This window comes from Crocodylus siamensis, chromosome 8, assembly GCF_052110815.1.
Source record: "Crocodylus siamensis isolate JL-2025a chromosome 8, ASM5211081v1, whole genome shotgun sequence".
Lineage (NCBI taxonomy): Eukaryota > Metazoa > Chordata > Crocodylia > Crocodylidae > Crocodylus > Crocodylus siamensis.
In genome coordinates, this window is record NC_143402.1 from 79,842,082 (window position 1) to 79,866,062 (window position 23,981).

General features: G+C 47.0%; 2 protein-coding genes across 5 annotated transcripts in view; one reads left to right on the forward strand and one right to left on the reverse strand.

Annotated features, from left to right (window-relative positions):
- Nucleotides 1-4,466, reverse strand: part of FASN (fatty acid synthase) — a 116,875-nt gene extending 112,409 nt beyond the window's left edge. Inside the window, exons 1-2 of the mRNA XM_090059498.1 lie at nt 4,262-4,466; nt 383-791 (exon numbers count right to left, since the gene is read on the reverse strand). Coding sequence (XP_089915624.1) covers nt 383-783 — 401 coding nt within the window. The 5' untranslated portion in view covers nt 784-791; nt 4,262-4,466. The remainder of the gene's footprint in view (nt 1-382; nt 792-4,261) is intronic.
- A 3,974-nt stretch (nt 4,467-8,440) lies between these two features.
- Nucleotides 8,441-23,672, forward strand: SLC16A3 (solute carrier family 16 member 3). Of its 4 annotated transcripts, XM_090059513.1 has the most exons (6): nt 8,441-9,344; nt 10,583-10,682; nt 14,436-14,678; nt 15,063-15,206; nt 15,640-16,407; nt 17,815-23,672. In XM_090059513.1, exons 3-6 carry the CDS (start codon nt 14,456-14,458, stop codon nt 18,099-18,101), a joined length of 1,422 nt encoding a protein of 473 aa, XP_089915639.1. In that variant the 5' UTR covers nt 8,441-9,344; nt 10,583-10,682; nt 14,436-14,455; the 3' UTR covers nt 18,102-23,672. The 4 variants fall into 4 exon arrangements, with proteins under 4 accessions (XP_089915639.1, XP_089915638.1, XP_089915641.1 ...); XM_090059512.1 differs by lacking the exon at nt 10,583-10,682 and having other exon boundaries at nt 8,443-9,344; XM_090059515.1 differs by lacking the exons at nt 8,441-9,344; nt 10,583-10,682 and adding an exon at nt 9,998-10,087.
- Nucleotides 23,673-23,981: the final 309 nt, after the last annotated feature.

Below are 23,981 nucleotides of genomic sequence, written 5' to 3' on the forward strand. Positions count from 1 at the left end.
TAGGGCTGGAAGGGAACTCAGAAGGTCACATCTAGTTCAACTCCTTGCTCAAGTAAGGATTAACCTATCTGGGGTGTCACTAGACCTCTAGTATGTTCACATTTTCCTCCAAGCTGAAAACATTCACACGCAGAGACACAACCTTCAATATGCAGCTAGTTAGTGTGGTGATGTGAAGCAGGAATGACTATTTATATAGGCAATGAGTTTTCTGAATACTTTCTCTGTATATGTTAAAACTGAAAATTATCATGTACTATAGAGACACCTGTGGTAACTTTCAGTGAACCAGTTTGGGTACTGGAAGCAGTCTAGCCAGTCACATGGAATCCCCATGACACCATCTGTCCAAGTAGCAGGGTGTCAATCTCTCTTCTCTTACCTCTGCAGCTGTTCCAGTTCTAACCGATGTTCTTTAAGTTTCTGTTGATACTGATATTGCAAATTCTCTTGTTTATGGGTTTCCTTGTCAAGTTTTTCCTGCAGTTTGTCCAGCTGTATCCTAAGTTCACTAACCTCTGCTTCTTTAGTATGTTCACGTGTTTTCAGATGGGCAAACATAGCATCATAGTGCTCCAGCTCTCGATCTCTCTCATCCAGAACTTTCAGATTATACGTGAAATCTTCTTTTAACCTGTTAAATTTTTTTTGTATTTCTTGGAGCTGTTTTCTGGAGTCTTGTAGCATTGTCTTTTGAAAATGGTGTTGGCGAGCTTGCAGCTCCTTCCATTCCTGTTCTTTCCACACAAGAAGCTCATTTAAGTCTTTTTCCATGTGTAGCATTGTTGAGCCTAAAATACCAGAAAGTTATTCATTGTGGCTTCATGAGTGACAAACCACCCATCTGTCTTCCCCACTTCCCGCCTCTACTATTGCTTAACTAGCTAGGAGTAGATTATTAAATTTTCCTGAAACAGCAGGTACTGTGTTGATAAATCTCTTATCCTCACCATATCCACCACAGCAAGGGAAGCACAGTTGTCCCAGTTATACGGATGGAAAACTGAGCCCAGTTATACGGATGGAAAACTGAGGCAGAGAGAGAACTAAGAGTTTCCAAGTGTTACACAGAAAGTTTGTGGTGAAGCAGGGAAGCATATTCAGGTGTTCTAAATCCCAAGATACCTGCTTAACCTTCCTTCTCATATTGTATCCCTAATACTTTTGCTCTCTGTGGAAGGTTTCACTGGCTGACATGACTGTCCATCTGCACTTGCAAAGTAATGACAATCTTAAGGAAGGTTCTGGCAATGTATGTAGAAAATGGATGAATGGAAAAAATAATTTAATATTTATAGAAGCTCCACAACAAAATCCTAAATGTTGCCTTTCCCAGTGCCCCTTGGAAAAGATAGCCATAGCTTCCCATTGTCCAGGGTTGCCACCACCCACTTCAGACTTGCAGAGCTATGGATCGTACATGCCTTTTTTCTTCTTAAAAAAGACACCTGTGGTAATTTGACTCAAATTGTAATCCAGCTAACTGGCTCTTTTACTGCACAGCCTACCTGGCTCTTTCATTCTGCTTATGAGGCTAACCCTGATGGGCCATTTATCATCTCCCACAAAAATCTTGGTACCTTTTTTTCCCCACATCATTTCCTTCTAATTTGAGTCTGCCAAACCATTTATCCTTCCTTCATTCAAATACATCCACAGTGCATTCTCACAATGTCCACGTGATATGAATCAATAATACATATATTTTTAAATATTTTTTTACTGGAACTATCAAGAGGCACAAAACCTTAAAGTGAGTATGCATATGTGACTCTTCTTCCTCACCTCAATCTCTTCCTACTGTTTATTAACCTTGCTCATTTGCATCACTATATAGTATTGTACCCAAGTCTTCAGAGCACAGACCATGACTTCATTTGTGCTTTAAGGTGCCACCCATAATTCTCGGTCCTCTAAAAACAATAAATGATAACATCCACTTACCCTGTTTCCCTAAATCTCCGAAATCAGTATAGTTTCTCTCACAGTGCAATGCTATTCTGTGTTGGTCATGTCAGATAATCCTGTTCGCATGCACATGGGGATACACAGAACAATAACTCAGACAAGCATGTCTTTCCAGTGGTGGCTTTTTAATCTCTTAAAAGCCAAGAGAGATTTTGAGAACAGTCAACCTATAAAAATATCCCTGCTCCAAAAGGAGGCCACAATTTAAACGTCATTTCTTTCAACAAAGACCTGACAAATCTCATTTTTAAGGTGCGGGGCTGTGGGAATTGGGATGGAAGTGACAAACAACAGTAATCAGACAGAGCTTTGCCTTTTTATGACGCATCAAGTAATAGCCATTACTGAAGGAAAGAGGCTAGACTACAGGACTCAGTGGTCTGACCATTTTTTAAATTCCTTTGGCTCAGTTTTCCCACTAGCTGTCTTAGTCTTCACTAAGAAAAGAAAAATTAAGCGAATGCTCTCTTTAGATTAAAATTGGTAGTTGGATATATCTGGAGAAGGCACCGATTTACATTTTTATAAATGTTATATTTTCTAGTGGAGTAGGCAAAGATTGAGATTTTCTACTAGCAGCAACATTACTTGAAGTGCTTAATGGACAACATACAGAAAGGTATCTTCCTTTTAATATCTCCCTTTTACTCTTTTCAGCTGCTGCTGGTTCAAATGCATTTGGCTTTTACCACAGCTAAAAATATGAAGTCACATAATTCTAATGCAGGAATGAACAAGCACCAAGCTTATTATGTAAAGAAAGGAACAGTACTGTCATTAGTTCAGAATCCATTTATCTCAAAATATTTCTAATGCACTGAACAGTTCCTGCACTGTTAAATAAAAGAGTCTATGGTGCCAGCCCATATACAGTGTGATATCAAAACACTGTCATAAGTGCCCTTTAAAAACCCTGACGTGCTTCATTGGCTAAACTTAGCAATACAATCTTTACACAAGACCTTTGTAACAGTCCAACGGGACCAAAAATAAGACCTTCCAGCTCACTGCGTCTCTTAAATGTCAGTTATCTGAAGTCATAATATATTAAAAGGGAGCTAAGGAGCAAAAAGTTCAGAATATTCAAATCTTTTATTTTACTGAAAATGTCATTCAAGTCTACAATTTCAAAATTACTGTTTGTACTGCAGGCAAATTGTTCTCTCAAACATTTGGTTATTCTGACAATACTAACAAGTTAAGAACATTTTTAGCCTCTAAACTATAATAAAGTTACTTTGTCTACAAAATGTGAACAAGTCAGTCAGTGGAATGTTGATGGGAAAGTGTTGCTCTTGCCCACAGACCCAAAACTGGGATCTGCTTACATAGTGAGATACCTTGGAGTCATATATATGTATTTGGAAGAGAAAACGCACCTTTCAGAAGCTGTTAGAAACCATTTTCCCCTCAATGAACAACTGCATTTCGTGGAAAGGCACCCTATATGAGTACAAAAGTATTTGCCACCCACAGCATCGATACTTACACAGTCTGCAGTTATCAAAACCTCAGGAGGTGTTTCTAAAGAGGGTCGTGGAAACTGCTATGGACTTTTGCAGAGCAACTGCACCAATATCCTGGATATCTAACAATCGTGCTTTGACCTGCAGCACAGTAAACAGCAAAAACATCTGTGTGGACAGAGGCAAGCAGTCCAGGTGCGTTACTACTGGACCTCCCCGCAGCTCCGCACCCAGGAGCTCCCAAGATGCTGCTCGCCTGGCAGCGAAACACAGCAGCAGAGATGCGTGCAGGGACAGTGGCCAATCACCTCTCTCCCACGAGAAGCAGAGAACTGCGATGGGCAAATACTCTTCCTCCTCAAAGGCTCAATCGCGCTGTCTTTACCCAGGATCACCACCCATACCAGCCCGGCCTCCTTTTATGTTACGAGATGCCGCAGTTCAGGCAGAAATGCAATGCCGTGACACTCAGACAAACGCGCCTCGTTGGGCAGCAACTACAGAGCCCCTGCTACCAGACCAGACCAGACGTGTCCGAGGCAGCTGCCTGGCATCCAGCCACGGCACCAGGGCAGGCTGGCTGTGCCCACAGACGTCTTTGCCCTCCAACGCTCTGCGGAGTTGGCCCCTGCTCCCAGGCGCGGGCGAGCCGTGAGACCGCGCCTGCTACTCATCGCCTCCGGGCTCCACCTGCCTTTCTTTCCTCACCTCCTCAGGGGCAAGCGGGGCGCGAGGCAGCAGGGCTCGGCCCGCACAAACATGGAGCCCTCAAGCGCCCCTGGGCCTCGGCGCGGCGGGGCCTCCTCCCCCTCCTCCCCTCGACGTACGCGCATACACGGTCTCCGGCAGGACCCGACACGCGTGTGCTCGAGTGCCTGCCCGGCTGCTCTGAGAGGCGCGGGCAGGCGACCGGCCACGGAGAAGCGCCTCGGGCGTGAGCGCCGCACCCGGACGAGGCCCTTCCCGGGGCTGCCTCCTGCTCCAGGCCGCGGCGGCGGCGTGCCCCGCCGACCAGGCCGCGTCGTCATGGCAACGCCCGGACCCCTGCGCGCGCAGCCAGCCGGCCGGCACCACGTGACCGGCGGCGGAGGACGCTCCCGGGCTGGGCCGCGCCCGCCCGGCCCCCAGCCCCGGCAGGAGCGAGACGCAGCCCGAGCTCCCCGGACGGACCGAGCCCCGCGCCACCCCGCCCTTTTCTCTGCCAATGTGGAGCGGAAAGCCTGGCTCCATTTGTGCCGGGCCGCGAGGAAATCAGCGCCGGGGCGACGGGCAGCGAGCCCGGGACAAGGGAGAGGGGTCGGCGGGGAAGGGAGCCGCGTGCTGCCCGGGGAAGGGCCACGAGGCACTTGCTGTATTTGGGACTACGCCGGTTTCCTTGGTGGTTTCACTAGAATGATCCGTTGGCTTCAGTAAATAATACTGTGAATAACAGTAAATCTTCCAGTGCAGTGAGCTACTACCCAGGCTGTGTCACCCTCGTACCTTGATGTAGTTGTATAGGCCACCGTTAATGCTGGTTTAAACTGGCCCTTGGAAGTTGTTTTCAGGTCTATACAGATATGAACTAATGCTCCAGATCCTGTGAGGGTAGATGAGGAGCCCGTTCTTGCACGCTCTGGTGGACTTGCGGCTCGCCGGCTGGTATTGGACTAATGGGTCGATTTTACATCAAAGTGAGTCAGCAAAACTCAGGGCCTTCAAGGAGCGCTGCATCCCTGAAGGCAGACATATGTGTCTGAAAGAGAAGCAGAGGATGTCCAGTCTCATGAACACATGAACATTTTCTTGTAAGAAAAGCGGTCAGGAATGAAGAGCAGACAGACGCACTATCCAGTGAGGCAGTGCTTAATGTGGAAAGTACGGGTGAGGCAAAAGAGGCTGCAGGCCATCTCTCTGCTGCTGCTTTCTGGCCCCAGCCCTGTGATGTAAGCGCGTGAGAGAGCAAAACATGCAAACGGTTTCACAATGGAGAAGGGTTGGGCCACTGATCGTAAATACTCCAGCATCCAAATGCAAACATGATGTTAATGCAACATTAAAATTCAGGTTTATTTGCAGAAATGTAATTATATTCAGAGTTAATGTTCTTCCAAATATAATTTCCCCCCTGTATGCTTATACATGATAGTCATATGTTGCAATAGAAGAAACCTAGAACCACAATTTTCAAAACTTAAATTAGACTTCTAAATAAAAACATATCTGTTTTCTAGACCCTTGAACCTGCAGCTCCCAATGAGCTCTACAGGGACTGCTGAGGCTCAGCACATCTGAAATACAGCCACCGTTTGGGAACCGGCATATGGATTTAGGAGTGTAACATCATGGATCCAAGTCTGAAGCACCTGCTACTAATGTTTGTCTCCTAAACTGGACCATATACTATGGGTTTGTATTTAACATGCGTTACCATTAAATGGATTTAATTTGTGCATTTTTGCATTGCTCCATGTATTTTGTGTGTCACAGAAGAAAAGACCCCATTATCACACTTGGTTAGAAGCAAAGCTAAGGTGTCTGAAACTTCCATTTTAAATTTATTTGCCCTTTCTGCAATAAAGGTCTGACAGGGGGCCTTTGTACTGCCTGGCACGCGAGACTGGAACTAAAAATCAAAGACTATGGCAGTGTTCAGTGAATGACAACTATGAAATAATGTAATAGTTTTTTCAGTTTTAGTGTTACAGATTTAATGTTACGCAAAGCATAACATTCACTATACGTATCATTCTAGTGTGAGGGAGAGAACATTTTTGCCTTAGAAGACAACTGTAAAAAGTTTAATGAAGCCAAATACGTACAAGCATATCAGGAACCACCATGAATCTTAGGAATAGTAACTGGAAGTCACCTACACTCCAAGGGGTGGTGGGATTCTACTGGAGCAGCTGCCCCCCAAGACTCCTAAGATACACTCTGCTTCTGCAAGACTTGGAAGAAGGTAGTAGGAAGGACCCCAGCCACATGGAACTCAGCTCCACAGGAGCAAAGCTGCAGCCACATCCTGCCAGCCTCCACCAGCCCCCTCTGAAACAGTGCTTCAGCCACTGCTATTCGGGGCAGCAGGGACAGCAGCATGCCTAAGAGTTACCTGCCCAACCACACTTTGAGAGAAAAGAGACAGTCTCAGCTCTGTACCTCCCACTGTGTTTTTAAGGAAAGCAATATAGGATCAAACCTAAGAAATTCACAGAACTCCTTGGAGGAATTAAAAATATGCATGTGAACATGGAAAAAGTGCCAGCTGAAGCATGCCTGTGGTGTAAGGACTCAATCAGGAGGAGAAAAATGATGAGAAGTGCAGATTTTCTTGTGAAGGTAGGTATTGTCAACTGTCATTGATATGTTACCTCAGCCAAAAAGATGCATGATCTGGGCTTGAGTGTGGCTTTAGGATTGTGTAGTTCTTATGGAACTAACATGCTTTTTAAATATAATAATAATAATAATATTATAAAACAGCAAGAGATATGTCAGTGATCAGTCAACATAAGTATGAATACCAGGGTTTCAAACATAAAAACAATACTTGAAGACCATGCTGAATACAGAATATAAGGGCCAAATCTTGGCACCCATCCATACACGCATTCATATTTGTGAAGAATCTAGCAAAAAACAAACGTTTGCAACCATGAGTAGTAAAACTACTTTTGAGCTGCAGAAAAGGCTACTTTTTGAGTAGTATCAAATGCAGCACAGTACCTGGTTTAGAGTTATGATGCTAGGGTGGCTGTTTTAGCGTGCTTGCAGCAATGACATGAAGGACAGAAAATGGTGTTGCTATTTACGTAACCCTGGAAAGCAGTTTCCAAAGGCCTCTCTGGACACCTTTTGTCAGTTTTGAACATTCCCTCTGTACAAATCAGTGACAAAACCTTTAATATTTAAAAACATACACTATCTTTCTGCATACCATGAGGCACTATCAATTCCAAGGGTTTCCGAGTTGCCTAGATTCAGTCCAGGTTTCTGTAGGCATAACACTATGGGACTTTGTTCACAACACTAGCTTCCCGTTAACTGCTGAATGTTAAATGCTGAATCAAATCCAAGAATTTGGTCCTGGTCTTCAAAGCATCCTTTGAAGGCCCCACTTAGCCTTGCTTTTACCCACCAGGATGATGTTTGCTCTCAGCATAGGGCATTCATCCTGGAATAATAGAATCATCAACTACAAGGGTGAGACTAGGGCTTGTGATGATGAGCTCACTTCTGAACAGCAAGATGGCAATGAATCTTACTGCCTTCAGAATGAAATGAAGCCCAGATCCCTAAGCTTTCCCACAGCTGTAAACTCTAGCTCCCAAACACATGCAGCAGGGTTGGAGCCTATGTATGAGCTTTGGTGAGGATGGATTCTACCAGACCTGACAGGAACTGCTGTTCTCTTTCTTCTGACTCTTACACATTATGAGCATCTTTCTTTTGTTTAGGTTCATTTAGCAACCCCATAGTCTTAGTCTCTGAAGTGTCCTCTAGTGATGGTGATCAGAGTTTTCCAGTTACTGCCACAACTGCAGACAGCTATGTGAAGACTTCCCTCCTGCTGACTGCAAGCGCACCTCTCCCTGTTATGGAAAAATCACTGTTTACAAATGACTCGAGAACACCCATGAGCTTGGACTCAGAAATTTTCCTTTATAGTAATAACTTGCCATGACAAAGCAGTGATTCAAATAAGATGGAAATAATTAAGTTTAGGGACTTTGTGGAAGGAAGAGGGAGGATCATGCTAGCAGAGGTGTTGGCCTGGGATACCCAACCTCAATACTTTGCCCCGCTGACATCTTGTGTAGCCTCAGACAAGTCACCCTCTCTGTCTGTGGGACCCATGATGGAAGCGTGCTTGCTGTGGGTTCAACCAGTTGGCTTTTTACCCAGAAGCTCCAACACCATCAGCACTGCCTGTATAAAGGAGCCACAACCCTGCCTTGGTGGTAGGCCTCAGGCAAGATCCGTTCATCCCTCATACAAACCTGTAGCACCATTTAGGTGATCCAAATACAATTATTCCCTGCTCTGCAAGCACTGGACTGACTCTGCTGCATTCCTTTTGTATCCCATAGGGGTGTCCAGGCCTCCTTGGCTGCCATGGCTCCCGGGCCCATGGTACTTGCAGGAAAACATGGTATGGCCACTTGTGGGGGAGCACCGAGGGACACGTTCAGCATCTCTGCATGGGGCTCGCTCCTGATTGCAGCACCAGGTGCCTCTGCACTGCTCACCTGGTGACCCCACCACAGGTGTATGGGGTGGGACCTGGAGTCTGGCCCTCCTTTCCCAGCATCCCTGGCCTCCAAGTCTTGCCGCCTAGCACAGGCTGCCTTGGAGCTGCTAGCACCAGCACTGCCAACCTACTGTGCTGACCCCTTCCAGGCTGTTGATTCCTGTGCCTGAGGGCTCGGCCGTGCCCCAACTAGGCCTCCACCCTCCAGGAAGGTCGCTTCCCTCAGCAGAGCCACCTCCCCGTCTGTTGCCCCACAGCTAGGCCCAGAGGAGGAGGCATGCAGCACATCCCCTGCGGGGCTCCTCGGCGGTCGGCAGCTCTGCTGGGAGCTGCCCCCCAGGGGCAGGGGCCGCTCGAGGAGGCGAGCCTGGCTCAGCCACACGCCCGGTGCCGGGGACCTGGGCTGCTTCTCCACGCGCAGCCACGCCTCACCCCGCGCCGGGGGTAATGCCTGCGGCCGGGTCAGCTCTGCCCCAGAGCCGCCCGCGCTCCCCCGGCCGCGAGCGCCGCGGGCGGAGCCGGAGGCAGGTGCAGGGGCGGCGGCTGAAGCAGCGGGCGCGGGGGGGCGGCGGCCCGGCGCGGATGCGGATGCGGATGACTCAGGCGCGGGCCTGACAGAGAAGCGCGAAGAGGAAGCAGCGCGGACACGCGGCGGGGCCGCGAGCATCTCCGGCGCCCAGGTACGGCGGGGTCGGCCGCGCGCGGGGCAGCGCCAGCGGGGGCCGGCTCCGGCCGCACCTGTGGCGGCGCTTGGCGCGCTACGAATCGCGGCCCCGGCGCTGGGATTCCGGCGGCCGGAACGGGCGAGCAAGCGACGCCCGCGCCTCCTGCGGGGTCGTGGCTGCCGGCGGCGGCGGCGGCGGGTGGAGCCCTGGGGGCGGCCCCGGCGCGGCGCCGCCGCCGCCGGGCTGAGCCGCGGAAGGCGCAGGGCCCCGGAGCTCGGCCCGCGCCGGCCCCTGGCCCAGGCCGGGAGCACCGCGCGTCCCGCTGCGGGGCAGGACGCGGTGCTGCCGGGCGGCGCGGGCGGGTCGAGGGGGTGAGCGGAGCAGCGCGGGCCCCCGCCCGGCCAGGAGCTGCCTCGAAGCCCGCGCAGCCGGCCCCGCCGCCCCGGGGAGCGCCCCTGTGGCCGCCGCTGCAGCCGCTCCGCGCGGGCCCGGCCCCGCGTGCGCTCGGTCCTGCGGCCTGCCCCCCCCCGCCCCCGGCCGGGCCGGGGCTGGGAGCAGCCCCTCGGAGCCGCGCCGCGCTGCTGCGTGCGCTGCTCGTCCCTGGCCATGCCGGGGGGCGGCGCCTCTATGAGGAAATACGGCAGGCGGCGGCTCGCCAGTCACGTCCCCCACGTCTCGGTGCGGCAGGAGGCGACCCGCGCGCGGGGCCGGCCGGGCGGGGCCGGCAGCTCCCGGCGGAGCGGCGGCCGAGCCGGCAGGTGACTGCGTTGCCCCGGAGCCGACGCCGCGATGCCCGTCCCTCCCTGGGAAGTGCGCGTGGCCGCCGGGGCCCTGGTCTGAAGCCACGGTCTCCTGAGGGAGACTCTTGGGGCCTTTTTCTCCCCCACTTGCCTTTAAGCTTCGCGTTGTCAGGCTCTTCCAGAGAACCAGGAGATTTCAGGCATGCTTCCTCCTTCCCCTCAGGGGGTCCAAGGGAGACACCAGCTCGCAGGGGCTCCCGCTCAGACCAGGGATTGGCAGCACGTGCTCCCCAAAGCCAGGCTCCTCCCAGCTCCCAAGGAACAGCAGCCGCACCTCAGCCTGCCCGGCTCCCCAGGGCCGGGACCGGCTGCCTGGCCCCTGCCCAGCTGCCCTTGTCCTGGGTGGAGCCCTCCCCCCCAGCACACTCGTGCCCCCTCCACCTGCAAACCCCAGCGTGGCTGCCCTTAGCAGGGCAGGACTACAGGCATACCTCGTTTTATTGCGCTTCGCAGATATTGCGTTTTTTACAAATTGAAGGTTTCTGGCAACCCTGCGTCGAGCAAGTCTATTGGTGCCATTTTTCCAACAGCATTTGCTCACTTCACAATTAAGGTATGTACATTGTTTTTTTTAGACATAATGCTATTGCACACTTAATAGACTACAGCGTAGTGTAAACATAACTTTTATATGCGCTGGGAAACCAAAACATTCATGTGACTCGCTTTATTGCGGTGGTCTGGAACCGAACCCGCAATATCTCCGAGGTATGCCTGTAGTTGGAAGGGCAGGCAGAGTTCAAGTGTCCCTCTGTGATGTGGATACAAAATGAAATGCTGTGGAAAAGCCAGGGCTGGAGAGTTCTCTGCATCAGGCGTAAGCATATGGTCGACTCCAAGTGCTCTTCCGTTTTGGGCTGGGCTCTGCCTTTCCTTCCAAATGACTCTCCAGCTGGGAGCAACCCCTGGTACTGAACCCACTACAGGTGCAACAGCCACAAATGACAGTCCACCAAGGCAGCACCTGCGCCCTCCCTTGACACAAGTTGCTAGTGTACGAACAGGATGTAGTTGTGTGGGTTGTCTGAGCCAGCTCCATTTACTGCCTTCATGGGGCTCCCCATAGATAAATGAAGGGATCTCCCTGCCCACACTTCTTCCTGTCTTTTCCAGTGGAGTCTGTTTTGTAGGTGTAAGAAAGTACGTGCAGGCCAACACCAGAGAGAGCAAGTCCACCTCCACAAACCTGTCTGTGATTCTGGGCTCCATGTAAAACTATTGCGGCACATGTTAAGTAATATCCCTAGCTACTGGGGCCACTTGCTCCATGGCGTGCATGTGCTAATGGCAGCCTAAGACGCATCTAGATTTAGCGGCACTTCCCCTGGGCTTTGGGTGCTCTGGGAGCTACAGGGAACAGAAGTGCTCAGAGCCAACCTTTGCAGCAGGCACACTACAAATTAGCCCTACGCTGCCACTCTGATCCTCTTCCCATGCTACTGCTGCTCTGCTTTCTGCCTTATCTGCTGCTGTGCCACCTGTCCCCTCCCTGGTTTGCAATGTACCCCACACCTGTGCCACTTGTGGTGAGCATGCTGCAGCTTGGCCACCCCTGGCTTGGTGTCACCAAAGCAAGAGCACTGGTGAACCAGAGATCCCTGAATTATGGCAGCTAAGGGCTCACAGGACAGTCCTTGCCAGACCCACTGATCAGCCCCAGCGTAGGGGAGGGCATGGTCCTACAGAAGCATGGGCAGGACATACAAATGGTTTCTGCATTTAAACAGCACGTCAGCACTGGGGAAAGTCTGCGAAACTGAAGAGGCTGTAGTAGCAGCCATTTCACAATGGCTGGTTGTGTTGTGCAGACACTTGTTACAAAACATGTTTGTTATGTAAAGCAGACCTCTATCAAACTCTTATCTCCAGATCAGGTTTGGACTAGACAAAGAGGCAGGTAGTGCCACTAGGCAGACTTCTCCTGGGTCCCCTTCCAACCCGGTTTCTTTAGTTCCTGAAGAACTGTAGCTTCTGATGGTGTTGCAGTCTGTTTTGTTTCTCTAGCTAGAGGGAGGATGGGTCAGGATGCATTTCTAGAAGGCAGCTCTCTCCTTATGGGAAAATCTTTTAAACACACCTGCAACGAACTGTAATCTATTGTATGTTATAATACCAACTCTTTGCTCTTTTGAATTGGATAGGCTGCAGGAATAAGTCATTTTTGCCAGAGACATTTAAGCAGGGAGGGTGGTTCTTTCAAAAGCAGATAAAACACCCCGCATTCCCCTCCACTTTAGAGAGGGGGGTCTGTGGGGCGTCTCCCAGCATAGCACTGACTCTAAAAGCTACTCCTGCTTCTACAATGGCAACTCGCACTCTCCAGAGAGAGCGAGCAGCATTCCAACCTCAGTGCAAATCCAGACAAAATCCATTTAAACCAATGGTATTACTACTGTGGATTTACACTAGTACAACTGAGGGCAGCACAGGGCAAGGGAGCTCTGACATGCAAAAGGGCTGTGAATTCTACTGTATGCATGCAGTATCTGGTGAAAGTTTAAAACAGGCGACAGGAATCTATTCTGTTTGTCCTGGAATAATACTGTAGTGTGCTATTATGCTGTTAATAGTTCTTCTGTGAGTCTGTAAAGACAAAGTAGGCGTGACCATGCATACTGGTGTTGAACAGCAGAATAGGACTCATGTAGTCTGGGTACATTAAGAGGTCATGCTGATATATGAAGACTGACAGGCCAGGTGTATTGCACAATCCAGCTGGCAGAGGCCCCAAGAAAAAGCTCCTCACTAACGTATCATTCATGACAGGAAAGCTGGGTAAGCCAGTAAGAAACAAAACACAAACAGAAGCAGCCTCTCCTGCACACAAAGGAATACAGGTTACGCTGGCAGCAGAGAACCCTGCAGGCCACCCTGCACGGGAAGTACGCAGGAAAACTTCTCCTGCAGGATGGACACATTGAATAGTACATGGCACTGCAACATATAAATACAAATAAAGTAGCGACAATATATAAACCCATATAGTAACATGCGAATGCAAACCTTGTGTACTAAATATGTACTAGGTACTTACAATGCACTTTCATTAATGAGAGAGAAAAATCATGTAAGAAGATAATCGCACTAAGACAGGGGTCGGCAAACCACAGCCTGTAAAGCCATTTGGTCCAGCCCACAGATATGGGGCTGTCACAGTAGTTGCCCTCCTCAGGCTGTTGTGGGGAGAAGCAGCAGCAGCCACGAAGTCTTAGTACATGCCCTGCTCTGCCCCAAGCTGGATCATTGTGGCCTGTGACCTGAAAAGGTTGATGACTGCTGCACTAAGACATCAGGGCTGAAGATAATGCAATACATTAGCAAAGTCTGTGGACGGAGCAGGATGGACAAGTGAGTTTCCTTCTAAACGGTTAGTGTTCTGTTTGTAATCTGCACAGATCCTAACTTTCAGATACCCTGCAAAATCCATCTGCTCTCTCAGGGATTCAGAGGTGAGACTGACTTGGGGGCTATAAATGGACAGGCCCCCCAGGTGACTGTGATCAATCTTTTTGGCAATTGATTTTGGACAAATTTAGTTTGCAAAAGCAAACTTCTAAAAAGTAGGACATGCCAGAATGTGAATTACCTGTTCCATCTTAATGTGGCCCCTTAGCATATAGAAAAACATATTCAAGTACATCACAATATGCTAGTCTGACTTCAGGTCAACTGTGCTATATTATCTACTGGTGCCGCCTCACCTGGAGCACTGTGTTCAGTTTTGGGTCCCACACTTCAAGTAGGATGTGGACAGATTGGAGTGAGTCCAGCACAGAGACACAGAAGTGATTAGAGGTCTGGGAGGCAACACTTCCAAGGAAAGGGTGAAAGAACTGGGGTTACTCAGTGCGGAGAAGAGAAGACGGGGGGGGGGGGTGGACTTTCTAAATCTGAGGGTGGTCAAGCAGTGAAACAGGCAGCCTGGAAAAGTTGTGGACTCTCCATCCCTGTAAGCTTTCAAGAGCATGTTAGACAGACACTTGGCTGGGATGGTTTAAGTCAGGGCAGGGGGCTGGATTAAGTGACCTCATGAGATCCCCTATAATTTTGTGATGCGCTTAATATCCTACCAAATTCTCATATTTCTATAAAATAATGACAAGCATTTTCAAACAAAAAACGAACAAGAAACCCCACACAGCCAAGCAGCTGTACCCAGGTCTCCATTAGTTGTAGCTGGAATGTATTCATTTTTCACCTGTTTCTGCACATGCCCATGCCCTCTTCCCGGTGGCATTGTTTTGAGTGAATTCCTATCCTGATGCCTGTAGAATCTAATTATTTATATTTTTTCGCATCTCTTAAGGGAACACATAGAGTTTCACTATGGGAGCTGTCGTAGTGGATGATGGTCCATCTGGCATTAAAGCCCCTGATGGGGGCTGGGGCTGGGCAATTCTCTTCGGCTGTTTTGTCATCACAGGATTCTCCTATGCCTTTCCTAAGGCAGTTAGTGTCTTCTTTAAAGAGCTAATCCGGGAGTTTGGTGTCGGATACAGTGATACAGCATGGATCTCTTCCATTCTACTGGCTATGCTTTATGGAACAGGTAGGCAGTATCTATTTTTAAACAATGCCACATGTGAAGCAAATAAGTCAGGCCTTTTCTTCTGATCTTAATTAGAAATGCTGTTTGCATGCCAACTAGGCATTTGAAGGAAAAAAAATATTTGGCTGTAACAATACTTAAGATAACAGGTTTTCTTTGAGCGTAGCCATCCTATATAAAGAGCCTTTGAGACTTGTCAGCTAAAGATGATGAAATGGCAAAGTTTTACAGAGCGCTGAAATGCCAAGTATGTGGATTTGTGGAAAGGAGACGGTGTCTTGGGAGTAGCTTGAGGATGTGGGGAAAGCATGGGAAGAAATTCAAACAGACATTACAAAGGAGCACCTGCATTGTCCCAGTCGCTCATATCTCTTTTTTCCTCAGGCCCGCTGTGCAGTGTGTGTGTCAATCGGTTTGGCTGTCGTCCCGTCATGCTCGTTGGGGGCCTCTTTGCTTCGCTAGGGATGGTAATGGCTTCTTTCTGCACCAACATTATCCAGGTCTATCTCACTGCAGGTGTTATCACTGGTAAGTGGGGGTGCAGCCCTGAAGAGGAAAAGGCTGGGATACAGTTAGATTCAGATATCAAAACTGGTATGAATGGGCAGTGTCTAAACCAGTAGGATCCTTAGAAATAGTCTCTCTCAAGAACCTCATTCACAGTGGAAGGGACTAGCCAGATTTAGCTCTTACAAGTGTTAATTCTTCTGTGAAGTTTAGTCGATTCTTTTCATAGATTTCGTAGGTTCCCAAGGTGTGCCTATTAGGTAGGGGAATACTATTATGAAGGACTCTCTCTCAGTTTTGGGGGTTATCTAGAACCTTTCTTCCAGATGGAGGAAGCAGGAAAGTCTCCCCACATCTTTGTCCTCAATTGTGAATCAAACTACTGCAGTAACAGTGGCTGTTTTTATGCAGACACTGCAGGTCAGCTTTCACTTTTGTCTCTCCTCTGTTCCAGGTTTGGGTCTGGCACTCAACTTCCAGCCATCGCTTATCATGTTAAATCGATACTTTGACAAGCGCCGACCTTTAGCGAATGGGCTGTCTGCTGCTGGAAGCCCTGTGTTTCTCTGTGCCCTTTCTCCTCTGGGGCAGATACTACAACATGAGTATGGTTGGCGAGGGGGGTTTCTTATACTGGGTGGGATGCTGCTCAACTGCTGTGTTTGTGGAGCATTAATGAGACCTTTGGAGCCTCCCAAGAAATCTGAAGTTACCAAAGAAATTGCTGAGAAAAAAACAAAGAAAAAGCTCCTGGATTTCAGTGTGTTTAAGGATAGTGGCTTTGTCATCTACACTGTGGCTGCCTCCATCATGGTGCTGGGCCTCTTCGTGCCGCCAGTGTTTGTGGTGAGCTATGCCAAGGACCTGAAATATGAAGACACAAAAGCAGCTTTTCTTTTGACCATTCTTGGATTCATCGATATCTTTGCCCGGCCCATCTGTGGAGTGGTCGCTGGTCTCAAGCAGGTCAGACCACGTTGCGTCTACCTCTTTAGCTTTGCTATGTTTTTTAATGGTTTTACAGATCTTATGGGATCCATGGCTAATGACTATGCTGGCTTGGTAGTCTTCTGTATTTTCTTTGGCATTTCCTATGGAATGGTAGGTGCCCTTCAGTTTGAAGTTCTCATGGCTATCGTCGGCACTCAGAAGTTTTCCAGCGCCATTGGCTTGGTGCTTCTGGCTGAAGCAATGGCCGTTCTAGTCGGCCCACCATCAGCAGGTAAATAATCTATTAAATTAAGGGTTTAACAGCATTTGCATTGTTCCATTACTTTTTGTGTGCCAAAGACTCCGATCCAAGTGAAAACAGCCACCAAGAGTGTATATGGATCTGGTAATGCGCACACTTATCTGACACACGCTCGTCTCTCAGAGATGCGCCCAGCATACAGCTAACTACTTCCCTGAAACTCAGTTGGGGCTTTGGTTCAAGACTATCCTGGAATCTGTCAGGTGATTTTAAGGCTCAACCAAATCGATTGTACATTGTCCCTGGTGACTTGAAGGAAGAAAAAACCTTTATACGGTGAACAACCAGAACCGTGGAAAAATTATTGGAGAAAGAGGGAGTGAAAAGGCAGGGACTGTTATCTTAGATAGGAGGTGAGATTAAAAGGGGTTGAAGTAATGAATAGTGTAGAGCAGAGGTTTCTATTTTCCCCATCTCATAACACAGGAATGAGCAAGATTACAAACCAGCCAGATGTACAATTCAAACTGAAACTGAGGAAACACCATGCTACTCAACACAGACTTTATTGTCCCCACATACCAATGCTCCCACATAAAACACAAGCATTGTTTTTGGAAGGCAGAATGTAAGAAAAAAAACCAATTTATTCCAGAATCATGGCTGACTATGTGACATAGAGTATGCGCTCCTGGGAACACAGAGCATCAAGGAAGCATGGCATCCCAAGAGAGTCTGATGAAGCAGCAAGGACAATCTAGGAACCTAAATCGATCTATTAAAGCAAAGTGGAAAAATCAGGCCCTTTATGTGCCACTTTCAAAGACCCGATCGACTTAGTAATCTACATAACAAAAGATGAGGAAGAACTGTGATCTTTTAAAGTCATAGAAAAAACAATTTTGTAAGTGTTCCCGCCAATTTGTTTATCATCTCAAGCATTTGACAGGGCTTTATGCACAGTCAGCTCACGGTCCTGCCATGTCATTTCCACCCCCCACCAGCCTCTCTGGCAATTAGCCACTTTGACGGTGTGTTTTTCTCATATAGAAACAGGACATGAAAACCATTTTAAACAAACAGAAAAATGCATCTGTAAAACAAAATGTAGCGGAAACCTCCAGGGCACAAGTCATATATTCAAATATCTTCACTCGTTTTAAACATTAATTAGATTACAAGATGGGATTCAGGAGGATTCTGAAATGTACATAAGTTACTGAGGAGTGCTGCTGTCTTTCAGTGGGACTTCTGCTTTTAAATGTTCTAGGTGCTTCTGGAAATCTCTTCCAAGGCTGACTGTGGCTTTGTATTTTCACATCAACGGTGATTTAGAGCATGATTTCTCTTAAACAAAACAGCATTATCCTCACTGCAAGAGATGTTTGGTTTTTTTTTCTTTCTTTTTTACTAACCTGTGAATTTAATGTCTTTTAGGCAAAATCTTGGATGCCACGAACAGGTACATGTTTGTTTTTATTACTGCTGGAGTTGAAGTTACGGCCTCAGCCCTTGTGCTGGCTTTAGGAAATTTCTGCTGTATTAAGAAAAAATCAGAAGACCGGCAAACAAAAGAGGAAGCAGCAGAAAGAGAGGAGCTGAACAAAATGGAAGACAAAACCCCTGAAGATGCCAAGGTGGACTCTATCGAAGTGGAACACTTCCTGAAAGACGAGCCTGAAAGAAATGGGGAAATTGTGACCAACCCAGAAACTTGCGTGTGAGTGTGACAAGATGAGTGACAAAGTATTTAGGAAAGAGTCAAAGAATTTCAACACTATTTATTTTAGAAGTAGAACTACCTTAGGGCTGGGTCACTTGCTTGGCTACATGGAAGCAAACCAGCTCATAGCATATTCTGTAGAAACTGGTTTGCTGGGAAGCCTTTTCTCAGAAAACTCTTTCTTTCAGTGAGAAGTGAAGCTTTGTGGTTATAACTTTTAACAAAACTTAAACAGTCATTGTGAACACATGTAGAGTCCTGCTATTTATTGCCAGAAATTTCTCACTTGAAAGAAAAAAATATTGTCATTGAAGAGGAATGATGCGTGTTTTCCGTCAACATGGGTGAAAGTGTTTGTTTGTTTGCTATGTGTTGTTCACCTAAATGCAACTTCCCTTTCTTTGTTCTTTGTCAAACGTGGAGAGCTTGAGATGGGGGAAAAATCTCAGGAACTTATATGGTCTTGGAAACCTCTTTCTTTTTTCATATATTTTTAGACGAATTGGCTCAGCCCTAACCTAATTTTGATAATATGAATAACTATTACTTGGGTTTATGTAAATGTATATATGTAAGTTTTATCTCAACTTGTCATTTTTGTAACTGTATTTTTATTGGAAATACTGTACACTGAGGGGCATCCGAAAGATAGTGCCTTCAGTGGGACACAGCTACTACTCCCAAATAGCAACAAATGAAAATGAAAAGAAAAGCAGTATTAATCATAACAGACGAGAAGAGAACAAGTTTAGTTTGATGTCAGTTTTCCAAAGTCTTGCCAGAGAACTTCTGCTATCACTGTGTACAGATATATTTTCAAAAGGAACCTAGAGAATATAGCTTTGGATACTAAGGTCACTAGGATTTGTCTAACTGAAAAGTGCCAGGATGCTTAAATGTAAGAACTAAAAATGTGTTCTATGTCAAACATAACAGAGATACGGGTCTTGGCTAACTTAGGAAGAAGAAATGGGTGATTTTTAAACAAGTTACCTAACACATTTTAATTAAATATGGGTTAACGTATATTAGCACCAGTACAGATATGTTTTAACACTTTTCCCTGAGCCAGCTATTCCTCCTTGTTGGAAAGAATGGCCCCATATTTGCCTCATCTAGACAGGCTCTTGGAGACACGTTAGGGTCAGTGAAGGAAAGATAATAGTATTATTGATCCTGTTTATTAGAACAGTGCCTAAGGACCAACCAAGGCCCACTGTGCTCAACAGTGCACAAACACAGCAGTCAACAGCGATTCCTACTGAACCAAAAGAGAAGTAAAGGAAGAGAAAGGGCCTCTGTATTCCACGGTTCATACCACTGAACCCCAGCCTTGCCACCTAATTGTGCTCAGATTTCTTTCTGGGCAAGCTCCAGAAGTCCCAGCTGGTCCCTGTGCAGCTGCCTAACCTCTATACCTCCACCCCCACCCCGGAAGTCAGTGTAAAATGTAACTAATGTGGTTTCCGTTTCCTGAATCTACACCCAGCACTGATACAGTCTCTGAGGAATGCGCTAGTCTATTCATCTTAAAATGATTTAAGAATGATGAAACCTAATGATAACTGCCTAAATGGCAGCATTATTCACTACTTACCTGCTCATCATTGTAGCAAAAGCATCCACGTCCCAAATGCATCCGTCTCAAACAGCTTTCCGGCCTGCATACATCTGCACTCCTAACCATTTCCTATGGAGCTGTCTAAACCTCCACCTCTTGCCCTGCTCTCCTCTACAACACAGTTATTTTAGAACATAGGCATGCAGAAACTGAAAACATGAAGAATACTGCACCAACCATATTATTTTCATACTCCATTCATTTTTTAAAAAGCAATTACTTGAGCAGCAGTTGTTGACTTGCACATCAGTCTTGTTACAAAATTCATATCCAATTTTTTCCATAGAGCGCACAGGTTCACGCAGGGAAGTAATGTGAGAACTAGCGGCTGACAACATGAAAGCAATGGAAGGAAAGGGGATCCACTGATTATCCTAGTGGCAAGCCTAGAGGCCAAACTGTCTGGTGGGGGCCAAATATGGCTCACTAATTGGTGTTCCCATTTCTATTAAACCAAAGCAATACCAAAAAGATCTCTGGATGCTAATTTGCTCTCTTAAGCAGGGACAGGCCATTATTTTGTCTGGAGGACCGCTTAACGAGTTTTGGCAAGATGTCGAGGGCCGCATGGCAGCCCTGCCCCTTGACAGGTGGCCCGCCCCCCTGGGCACCATCTTGGGACTGGAAGTCCTGCCCCCTAACCCCTGACCTTTGCCATCAGAAGTCCCTCCCCTTGCCCCCAGAAGTACTCCTTTCAGCAGGGGGACTGCTACCTTGGAACCAGAAAAAATCCCAAATTATATTCTAAAAATCAAACATCTATTACAACACACAATAATTTGATTTTAAAAAATATTGTCGTCCTTATTTACATGCATTTGTGTAGTGTACAGAGAGGCAATTATATAATACCTTAAAAGGATGTCTTACTTTTGTATATTGTGTGGGGGGGCTTGGGGGTATGGGTGGGTGTGGGGGGGCAGTGTGGGGTTTATGGGGGTGGATAGATATGGGGTTTGGCTGTATGTGGGGGGTGGGGGAGTATGTGGGAATGTGTGTGGAGGGATTGGGGTGGCTGGGGTGTGCAGTATGCATGGGGGAGTGTGGGTAGCGTGTATGGTGGTGCAAAGAGGATGTGGGTACATGTGTATGGGGGTTGTGCGTGAGGGATCTCCCCTCCAAACACCCTCCCCCATTGCACACAGGCCCCACCCCCAGAGGCAGCAGCAGGCAGTGATGCCTTATTGGAAGCCTTCACTACATAATGCCAAGGAAAATATCTATAAATCTCACTCCTGTACACATTCCAATTTACTTCAGTGGGACTGACCAGCAGTCAGATGAGCTGGAATTGGCCCTACATGGGTATTTTTGTTCTAACTACAACCAATCATAGAATCAATGAGTTGGAAGGGATCTAGACAGATCATCGAGTCCGACCCCCCGCCAATCATTCAAATATGCTGTGGAAATTGGGGGGGGGAGGGGACGACAGATTTCTATGTTCTATAATCATTCTTCCCCTTTTGCAGTGTTACAGACAAGTTTACACATGGTCAAAAAGGGTTACTGAGGGAGGGAGGAAAATTATAGATATTCTTAGCTTTTTCTGCTTTTCACAGTTATGCCATAAAGGACACCAGTGGAAGCTCTCCCCTCATTCTGCCCAGGTCTCTTACCTTCCAGCTTCTGGGAATACACACACTCTAAAATGCAGAATGAGAGGGATTGCATTTCCTCAGCTATGCAGATGGGCTATGAAAGTACTCAGAGTCTCCATGGATGTACCATACCTCTTGCTAGAAGGGTCCAAAGAAATCATGGTATGCAGTCTTTAGCTGGTTGAATTACTGTCAGAACGGACATTACCAAAGTATCTGTACAACGTTCCACATCCTGTAGACAACTGCGCAGTGACAGGGTCTGAGAGACCAGCAGAGCTGCTTCCTGCTTCAAAAATGGAGAGAGAAAGTTTATCATATTTGTGTTTTTGAACCACCACAAATTCTAGAGCAAACACTGCTTTTCTACACCCAAACCTCTTTAACTGCACTCTCTCTTTAGCCCTATGGTTCACCTGACCTGTGGATGAAACTGCCTATTCATACAAATGCAAGATCCAAGTGTAATACTGTTTAGAGGACTTTTTATGGAATATTATTTCTGAAAATAATGAAGACCAGACTAGCCTCCGCTCTTGCAGATGCCACCAAGCTGGTGTGTGTGTGTGTGTGTGTGTGTGTGTGTGTGGAGGGATAGTAGATATGCTGGAGGGTAGGGCTAGGATTCAGAGTGACCTAGACAAGTTGGATGATTGGGCCAAAAGAAATCTCATGAGGATCAATAAGGACAAGTAAAAAGTCCTGCACTTGGGACGGAACAATCCACACACCAGCACAGGTTGAGGGCTGGTGGGTTGGACAGCAGCTCTGCAGAAAAGGACCTGGGCCCTTGTTGCCAAGAAGACTAACGGCATACTGGGCTGCAGTGGTAGAATTGTTGCCAGCAAATCACGGGAAGTGATCTTCCCCTCTATTCAGCACTGGTGAGGCCGCATCTGGAGTATTGTGTTCAGTTTTTAGTCCCCCACTACAGAAAGGATGTGGATGCACTGGAGAAAGTCCAGCAGATGGCAACAAAAATGGTTGGGGGCTGGGGGACGTGACTTGTGAGGAGAGGCTGAGGGAACTGGGCTTGGTTACTCTGGAGAAGAGAAGACGGTGGGAGATTTAATAGCAGCCTTTAAGTCGCTGAAGGGGGGGGTGCCAAGAGGATGGAGCTGGACTGTTCTTAGTGGGGGCAGATGACAGAACAAAGAGCAATGGGCTGAAGCTGCAGCAAGGTGAGTTAAGGCTACATATTAGGAAGAATTTTCTCACTTGAAGGGCAGTAAAACACTGGAATAGGTTACCCAGAGAGGTGGCAAAATCTCCATCCTTGGAAGTTTTTAAGACCCAGATAGAAAAAGCCTTGGCTGGGATGATGTAGTTGGGGCCCTTCCTGCTTTGAGCAGGGGACTGGACTATATGTGACCTCCTGAGGTCTCTTCTAGCTCTCATTTTCTATGATTTTATGATTCTCTCTGTGTACACTATGTTGTAATTGTTAAGTGTTTTTTTAAATCTTTGTACAGTCTATAAATTGTGTACTATAGTGTTCACAGTTATATATTCTGTGCTTGATTATGTATGGATCTTGAGTCCTTAAATAGCCTCTACATACAGGAAAGTATGTGCACATATACAGACAGCATACACAGTACTCATACATACATGTATGCATCAAACTGGAGGAGAGGTAGCAGTTTGCTTTTTGTATAGCCAGTGAGGTAATGATGATTCTCTGCACAATGGCAAACATTCAGTTGTTTTTATTCTGTTTCTAAATATAAATATTGTATAACTATTTGGAACCTTCAAGGAAGCAGCTGAACCAAAAAACCTTGAACTAAGGCACGAGTCCTTTAAAATACTGAGAATGAGCCTTGGTTCATTCCCCCCTCTCTTTCCTCTTTAACACACTATAGCAACTACTTTAAAAGTGGCTGCTAGTAAAGCAGCCAGCTCCCCACAGTTGAGAATGAGGGATTTTTGGTATAGTTAGGATTGGAGAGGCCTGTCTTTCATGAACAATACACATTAACACCTACCTAAATAACACACTCTGTAGGGTCTATGCAAATTTATTCTTTAAATATACAGTGTGTACCTTTTTATTTCCCAAAGAACAGCTATAGTTTAAGGGGCAGGCAGGCATGATAGAGGACTTCCAGAACAAAACTTGCATACACTACAAAAATTACACAGGAAGATTTTCTGCCCGTTTCATTTGTGTTGGGGGAGGGAGGGGTGCAGACATGTGCGCCAGGTCCATGCAGGTGAGGTTGCTTTTTGTCCCTGCTTTCCTATAAAAGCACTTTAATGTCATGTGCACGTTTATACTTCAATTTGTTTAATGCTTTTATAATTATCTGTTGCAAAGTAGTGAATAAATATTTATTGTGTTGTACAAGCTGTGGTGTTGTAAAATAACTTACAGAAAAATAATTCCCTTGGCTACTCAGTGTTACAATGTCTGGAGGAAGTTCCCATAGTAGCATGGAGATGGTGCTTTTTATTTTGGATATGAAAACCTGCTCAGTGATCCAGACCTTCATCACTTCCAAACTGAACACACACCATGGGTTTTTGAGCAGAGTGTACCTGTAAATTATAGAGAGGCTGATGCTAGTGTAGAAGAGAGCTGGTAATTTCACAGCACTCTGCAGGGACCATGGTACACCTGTATTCTGCCTTACTGAAGTTTCAAGAACTATTTTTG

What these genes read in the sequence shown, in the direction of transcription:
- SLC16A3 (XM_090059513.1), top strand. Translation starts at nt 14,456, where the DNA reads ATGGGAGCTGTCGTAGTGGATGATGGTCCATCTGGCATTAAAGCCCCT. An exon ending in CACTGCAGGTGTTATCACTG is followed by an intron (nt 15,207 to 15,639) that starts GTAAGTGGGGGT and finishes CCTCTGTTCCAG; the next exon opens with GTTTGGGTCTGGCACTCAAC. An exon ending in AGTCGGCCCACCATCAGCAG is followed by an intron (nt 16,408 to 17,814) that starts GTAAATAATCTA and finishes AATGTCTTTTAG; the next exon opens with GCAAAATCTTGGATGCCACG.